At 38.8% G+C, this 8,521-nt stretch overlaps 1 protein-coding gene across 1 annotated transcript in view; it reads left to right on the forward strand.

Annotated features, from left to right (window-relative positions):
• The window catches only part of LOC116729827 (paired box protein Pax-6-like), a 29,983-nt gene extending 22,862 nt beyond the window's left edge, over positions 1-7,121 (forward strand). Inside the window, exons 8-11 of the mRNA XM_032578621.1 lie at positions 584-734; positions 3,236-3,342; positions 3,930-4,071; positions 6,340-7,121. Coding sequence (XP_032434512.1) covers positions 584-734; positions 3,236-3,342; positions 3,930-4,071; positions 6,340-6,425 — 486 coding nt within the window. The 3' untranslated portion in view covers positions 6,426-7,121. The remainder of the gene's footprint in view (positions 1-583; positions 735-3,235; positions 3,343-3,929; positions 4,072-6,339) is intronic.
• The last annotated feature ends 1,400 nt before the right edge of the window (positions 7,122-8,521 follow it).

Here is an 8,521-nt window from a genome sequence, read left to right on the forward strand (position 1 = left end):
TCCTGGTGCTTTTCTGTCTGGAAAAAAAACATTACTTTGTGTTGTGAGTAAACCTTTGGCAGAAATGCATTTCCTAATTGAAAAGTAGAAACTTGTGAAGATACTTGTTAAAAATGAGCAAACAAGCAAACATAGATAATAAAAACAACCTGTTAAATTCATTTTAATCAGTTCATTTAGTCCATTTAAATACAGAAAAAAGACATTATATATTTTTTTTTAGTGGCATCAAAATTGACACCATAAACACCATAGAAATTTTAGAAGAATTTGGATTTTTTTCTGCCTTTAAGCACAATTCACTTTCATTCTGAATCATTTTCTTCAGACACTGTAAAGTGAACTACTGTTCCTTTGGCACTGGTTTACTGACTACTCCCCTTATAGACTCCCAGACATAACAGAATAGGATCAACTCTAGGTCCTTATTCCAGGTTTTTTCATTTTACAGCACACAGATACAAGCAGAGGGTCTCTCCTGGCGTCAGAGTTTTGTATAAATGGGGTTGGATGTTAATCATGGTGAACTAGTCCTTCCACCTGGTCTAATCCTTGTTCAATTCCTGCTTTTTGTGCTGTGTAGGTTTGGTTTTCAAACAGACGTGCGAAGTGGAGAAGAGAGGAGAAGTTAAGGAATCAACGTCGGCAGGTGTTGAACTCCTCCAGCCATATTCCCATCAACAGCAGTTTTAGCAGCAGTGCTTACTCATCTCCAGCTCAGCCTTCAGCACCAGGTACCAAATGAGACAAACAGTGTGTCACAGCAAACGCTCTACTGTTACCAACGCCAACCACAACAAGAGCAAAGTGATTCATTTCTGGTTTATCCAACAGAATTTAGTTACTCAGTTCTTGTCTAAAGAACAATTGATCTGCCAGTGAAGGAAGCATTGCTATTAATAACAACCATTAGTTAAACCAATTTAGTAACAACAATTACTAAAAAACATTGTCTGCTTTGAGCTGTTTTGTTTTACTTAATTCCAGGAAATTAACTCAATTTAAAAGTGACATTTTTTATTTTTATTTTTTATTGAGTCATAGGTATGAGGAGAGATCTACTTTAGAAAACTCTTTAACAATTTCATCTCTGATAAAGAGGAAGGCAGTCTAGTAAACGGGACTGCAGACAGACCACTAAATCCTCTCCACTCAAATCCTGGAGTATAGAGTTCAGTCCATGAGTGTGGATCTATGGAATTTCCACTGGTTGTAGGTATAGGTTATCTTGAAGGTTGAAGGTGTCTTTCTGCACTGAGGATGCCTCTATTGATGAGAAGAGTGGAAGATGCTACCAACTCATTGTTCCCTTTCAGATGCAGTCACCCCATTACGATCAGCATAGCATTCTCTGCATCTTCTTCAAAATCTGGCTCGTACAGTCCAAATCCAGTTTACAGAATCTTGCTTCCAGCAGACAATGCAAATACACTGCCTGGCCAAAATAAAAGTCGCCACCTGGATTTAACTAAGCAAATAGGTACAAGCCTCCTATTGGATAAGTACTGCATAGGCGATTATCTTTCAGCTGGCAACAAGTTATTTAACCCCAGCTGATGCAATGAGTAACTCCTCATTTCTTAAACAACCATGGCAAAAGACACATTCTGTGGTCATGGAAAAGATGTTAGTCTGTTTAAGAAGAGTCAAATCATTGGCATGCATCAAGCAGAGAAAACATCTAAGGAGATTGCAGAAACTACTAGAATTGGGTTAAGAACTGTCCAACGCATCATTAAAAACTGGAAGGATGGTGGGGAACCATCGTCTTCCAGGAAGAAATGTGGTCGGAAAAAAATCCTGAATGATCGTGATCGGCAATTACTTAAACGTTTGGTCAAATCAAATCGAAGAAAAACAACAGCAGAACTCAGGAGTATGTTTAATTGTGAACGCAAAAGCATTTCCACACGCACAATGCGAAGGGAACTCAAGGGGTTGGGATTGAACAGCTGTGTAGCCGTAAGAAAACCTCTAATCAGTAAGGCTAACCAGAAAAAAAGGCTTCAGTTTGCTAGGGAGCATAAAGATTGGACTCTGGAGGAATGGAAGAGGGTCATGTGGTCTGATGAGTCCAGATTTACCATGTTCCAGAGTGATGGGCGCATCAGGGTAAGAAGAGAGGCAGGTGAAGTGATGCACCCATCATGCCTAGTGCCTACTGTACAAGCCTGTGGGGGCAGTGCTATGATCTGGGGTTGCTGCAGTTGGTCAGGTCTAGGTTCAGCAACATTGTGTGCCCAAAGAATGAGGTCAGCTGACTACCTGAATATACTGAATGACCAGGTTATTCCATCAATGGATTTTGTCTTCCCAAATGGAACGGGCATATTCCAAGATGACGATGCCAGGATTCATCGGGCTCACATTGTGAAAGAGTGGTTCAGGGAGCAAGAGACATCTTTTTCACACATGGATTGGCCACCACAGAGTCCAGACCTTAACCCCATTGAGAATCTTTGGGATGTGCTGGAGAAGGCTTTGCGCAGTGGTCAGACTCTCCCATCATCAATACAAGATCTTGGTGAAAGATTAATGCAACACTGGATGGAAATAAATCTTGTGACACTGCAGAAGCTTATTGAAACAATGCCACAGCGAATGCGGGCTGTAATCAAAGCTACAGGCGGTCCAACAAAATATTAGAGAGTGTGACCATTTTTTGGTGGCGACTTTTTTTTTGGCCAGGCAGTGTACTATTTACTGCTACTTCTTAAATTGCTTGGCTGCCATATTGAATGTTTAGGTTGGGAAGTAAAGATTTACTGTGACTTCAATCCATCTGAAGTGTGTTAGAAAAAAAATGGAAGTATATTACAGTGGTCAACATGACACAAAAAGTGATTTTTAAATAGATAATTTATTTCTTTTTTATTATTGTTATTGCGAAGTTGGTCTTTATTATGCAGACAAAACACTTGATCCTTCAGATGAATGACATATTACTGCCAGTGTTTAGGTAACCTTGCAGGCTATTTCCATCAAATCTTTTTTTTTCTTTTCATTGCTAAGTTACTTACTGTCTGTACACTAAGTACTACGTCTGTACTTAGATAAATACACATAGGTAAACTGAAATAACATTTTAAATGTAATTCTAATTCAAAGCAACTAAAGTTTTTTCTCTCCTTCCATTAATTTTATACTGATTGCTAATTTTGGAGCTAGATTATTTTTGCTTGTCCTCTTATCCAGACTTGTCACTCAATCCCTTTGTTTGTTTCTTTCTGTCTAGTGTCCTTTTCTTCAGGATCCATAATAGGAAGATCGGATCCGGTTCTGTCCAATACCTACGGCCTAACAATGCCCAGCTTCAGCATGGCCGCCAGCCTGCCCATGCAAGTAAGATTACTTTATATATCATACCAGAAGGGCACCATATATGTGTGACGATAATCAGTGGACTTTGTTTTGCTTCTGTGCACCATCATCATAAATCTTTGTGATATTACCATTTGGGTAAAGGTAAATCTGTGGCAGAGGGCGCCAGAAATCATTGAAAAGAAAACATTGTTCAATGAAATCCATTGTTCACTGGGCTTTCACTTTTCTTAGGGCCATTGCTGTTTTTTTGTTTAGTCAGATATCAGATATTAAAGTAGATAAATGTAGTGGATGAATGGATAATAATAACATTTCAGTTTTTAAGGATTTATTAGCAAACTGATATAAATTTGATCTGATATGCTGGACCTCCACTTTTAAATTTATTTTTAGTGTTTGGAGGTGATCATAGTGCTCACTGGAGAAAACATGCAAACCAACCTGCACAGGAAGGTTAATCCAAGAGTATAGGGTTGTGTGCAAAACCTCAGATTTTCTGTAAAAAAAACAACAAAAAAAACAGTAATAGAGTATGAAGTATTTGTCTACGCACATCATGTTAACATTCAGTTCCCCAGCTTTAATGCAGAATGTTCTTTTTCCAGGCTTCAAACCAGACCTCTTATTCCTGCATGCTGCCCAACAGTCCCTCTGTAAACGGCCGCAGTTATCAGACGTATACTCCTCCACATATGCAGCCACACATCAGCAGCCAGTCAGTGACGTCCTCCACAACATCTTCAACAGGTAGGAACCGCCACAGGTCTTAAGTCTGCCTTTGAGCCTGAAGTGAGTATAATTATTACCTCCTCTTCACCGCCTGTCTTGAAGGCACAGTATGCATACATACTACTGAAAGGAAAATAAATTGTGTGATTTTCATTTTCTATGAGATTTTGTTTATTTATTAGAACAACAACGTTATCATCAGAGTGTGAAGTTACAAAGGACTCCCAGGGAACATATATTTGCTAAGCATACATGCAATCAATGCCTAAAAGATTTGTATACTAAAACTGGCACATACTTGGTCTAAAAATAAACTTTTTTCAATGGGTTTTAATTGTTGATTAGAAGCATAAATGTAAAACTGTTTTAGCCAAAATTGACACGCATAAAAGCTATTATAGTAGAAAGAGATATTCTCAAACTCAGAAGATCTAGAATGGCAACTCTGGGTCTTTACAAGATGAGCTTCAAGTTCACACCTCTACATCTGTGCAAATAATGCATTACATCAGAGGGCTGGTTCACAAAACAGGATTATGAAATTCAGGATAAGAGACAAATCTAGGCTGACATAGCGCCATCAGTTCATCCTAACTTCATCTGTTTCACAAAGACCAAGTCAGGTTCACGTGCAGCTATGTCAAGCCAGGCTAAAGTAATCCAGGAATGCGCATCCACAGATTTCTTGAGCAGACCATGAGGTCGATCACAGATTCACTGATGCTACACTAGATCAATTGCATACGCCAAAGAGGCACATTAGTCAACAATACAGATGGCCAAGGCTGCTATCAAAAAAATCTGAGTTTCCATTCCACCGCAGTAGAACCACAGGCTGATCGCCTTCATGGCAGGCTGCACTGATGCAGTAATTCATGCAAAACGAGCCCAGACCCGGTGCTAGCTGACTAGAAACAAACATACTTCTTAGAAGTCTGACATTGCTATTTAAGACATGCTTTTTATATCAATTTTAAGTGATATTTAAATGTTTTGAGGCAGAATTTTGGGTTTGCAGTCTCTGTCAGCCACAATCATCAAAGTTAAGAGTCGTAAAGTCTTGAAATATTTCACTCTGTGTCATGAATCTATTTAAAGCAGTGGTCTCAAACCCTGGTCCTTCTGGGCTGGTGTCCTGCAACCTTTACATGTCTCTCTGCTTCAGCACACCCTGGCTCACTAGCAGAGCTCTGTAGAGCTGGACTGGAAGTTCCTCCATCTAAAAGAAGCAGGTCCTCGAGGAATGCACCTTGAGACCACTGTTTTAATGTATGAGCTACACTTTTTGAAATCAGTGACCAAAAATATTGAACTTTTTAATATAGATTTTTTTTTTTGGTAATATCCAGTGACACTTTACTTGATGGGGTGTGAATAAAACTGACATGACACTGTCATAAACATGACATAACACCTGTCATGAACCTGAAGGAGTCTTTACTGAATATTTATGACTGTTGTCATAAAGTGTCATTCAGGTAAATCATGACATACAAAGTTGACATTATTCAAAATGTCTTTGTTATGACAACTTGACTATTAACCAAGAAATCGTGATCTGTCATAAATTTGTTATAAAAATATTACTGATTAAATATTAAAAATTATGTAGGTAAGAGATAATATTAATGACACAGTAATGACACTTAATGACAGTCGTCATAACTTTTGCTGCTTGTTTCACTTGCCTTCAGGCAAGGGTTAATATTAATGAGTGTTAATATAGCATTTAACCCCGTAATAACACTTAATGACATCATCATAACTGGTGCTACTTATTCCACTTGATGTAAGAGGAATTTTTAATGACTGTTTTTAAAGCTTAATGAAATCTATATTATTGGTCCTACTTGTTCCGCTTTATTTCAGGGAGAAATAATGACTATTTGTAAACATTTTTGACAGTGTAATAACACTTAATGACATTATTATGACTACTATTATGACATATTTATGACATGATTATTAGTTAATGTCAAGTTGTCATAACGAAGACAATTTGAATAATGTCAACTTTGTATTAAAAGTGTCATGATTTACGAATGACACTTTGTGACAACGGTCATAAATATTCATGAAGACTTACTCATGTTCATGACAGTGTCATGTTAGTCTTATTCACATGCCGTCAAATAAAGTGTTACCAAATATCCTACATGATATCAAGTTGTGAAAAAGAAAAGCATTAAATTTAGGAGCCTATTATGAATGTTTCTATAAGATTATTTGAAAGTTGCATTAGATTAGATGCCAGTTTTTCTATAATAATGTTTATTCTTTTTTTAGGTCTGATTTCTCCTGGCATCTCAGTTCCAGTCCAAGTTCCTGGAAGTGAAGCAGAAATGTCTCAGTACTGGCCACGCCTGCAGTGACGTCATGGCCGCCTGTGGTGGCTTCAGGAACAGGACTTTGTAATCGTCAGCAGGAGAGAGGTCCATCACTGTCAGACTGACCATCAGAGCCAAGCTGCTGCGGCTGAGTGCTGGCTGAAGCTCGGCAAAGGCAAAAAGACAAAGTCTCCATTGGTTGCTTTCCAGGAAATCCTCTGACTCCGTTTTTAATGTTCTTAAAAACTGACAGAATTTGGATCCTGTTATACAGCAGAAAATGTTGTGTAATATCTGGTGGATCAGGAAGGTGGACTGCCTTTTGGTAACAGCAAGCTTTGAGAAGAAATAAAAAGCTTTCAATGTACATGGACATTCCACTGGGAAATATTTTACCTCTACTGCCATTTGATAATCTTTACATGCTACTGAATTTGTGGAGAGTCTCTGCCTGGATAAAAAGACCTTAATGAAACTGAAAGTGTACTGTCTGCTGTGTTTTGTTTTTTCTTTAACAGACTCCAAAAAGCCTTGACCTCAGACATGTACAGGACTTTAAAAGAAGCATTCTTGTGATACACGTTTGGTATTGTAAACCATGACATATTTGTGAACAAGCATGACTCAGACTTGAAAGCGTCAGTGTCCAAAAGATGTAAATTAGTTTCTAATTTCAAGTGTGAAAGTGTTTGTCTTAAGTGTTCCTGACAGGGTTTCCACAATAAAGCTGTAACAACTGCATTGCTGTGTATAGGTTTATATACATGAGCAAATCCACCATGGCTAAATGTGTGCAAACTAGATTTCAGCGTCTTTTTAAGTTTCTTTTGAAGACACAAAGACACATTTCCTTTTAAATTAGAGCCAGGCAGGATAGCATCACATTCTTCAGGACTGAAGCTGTTTGTCACGTAGATTAAAAACAAAAAAAAAAAAAAAAAAAAAGCTTCTGCTGAAGGTTTGTGTTAAATGTAATTAAAAAGTATGGGGAACTGAGCTGCTGCCAGGCTGCTTTTACAAAAAAATAAAAAAAAATGGACAGGAAGGTTGCACAAGCCACAAGATTCATACTCTTTTCTACTGAGCTGGCCTTATATTTGTGCAAATTATTTCCTCAATCAAATAAATTGCCCAAAACATGTCGAAAATGATATTGTTACTATTTCTAAGTTTAAAATTAAACTTTATGATTGGAGTGTGTTCTAACTGATAGCATCTACCATGCAAAGGCTAACAAGGAGATCTGAAATGAACTCTGTGCAGAAGATCTGTCTTCCAGGGGAATTCCCTGCTCCGTTCAGCTGCTGTTCAGGTTGTCAGAGTGGGGAGAAATCATACTCTCACATGTATGAAACCGGTGGGTTTAAATGGGTTAAGTTAAAATAAGGGGATGTAAATATGATCCATGATTAACAGATGGCTCTTTTCATTCTGACAATGCATCATAAAGTACCGTATATATTTATATAAGCTACATGTTTTAATGGGATGTGTCACTCCACCCCCTTTTCGCAATCTGCAGCATTGCCTAAAAACATCTAATCACTTACTGATTTCAAAACTTCACTTCGAAATTTGTGACAGAAGAAAGAAGAACTGCAAGCGGATGCTGAATGTGCCAAGTTCTCTCATTGTCATGATCATTGTTCCTATCAGCATCATTCTCTGTCTCCTCCTGCATCAGTTCCTTCATTTTGATCATTATCATCCTCTCCTGCAGCACCATACTCACCATTCTCCTTTACATGTCGTCCAGCCTGAGCATGCCTGGAGTCCGGCCCATGACATCCGGTTCCCAGGTTCTCTGACACTCCAGGGACCAGAAAGTCTCCACCCCTGTCCCACGCTGCTGCTCCTGTGCTCTTCAAAGGTCCACTTCTCCTCAGACCCTAGAAACATAAGAAGCTTACATAACCATCCTTCAGGTCTCCTATTCGCGGCTTTGCAGCATCTGGCCCGATATTTCAATGTCCTTTGTGGGTCCCAGCAATGTCCTGGTTGACATGCAGAGCTGTGTGTTCCAGGGGACTCCTGGCCAACATCCCAAAACACTTTCCATTCACTTCCACTGTGGTTTCAATTCCAACCTCCAGAGCTCCAGTGACCTCCAGTTCAGACTCTGTGGATCCATGGGACAAGCC

This window comes from Xiphophorus hellerii, chromosome 2 (assembly GCF_003331165.1).
Source record: "Xiphophorus hellerii strain 12219 chromosome 2, Xiphophorus_hellerii-4.1, whole genome shotgun sequence".
Lineage (NCBI taxonomy): Eukaryota > Metazoa > Chordata > Actinopteri > Cyprinodontiformes > Poeciliidae > Xiphophorus > Xiphophorus hellerii.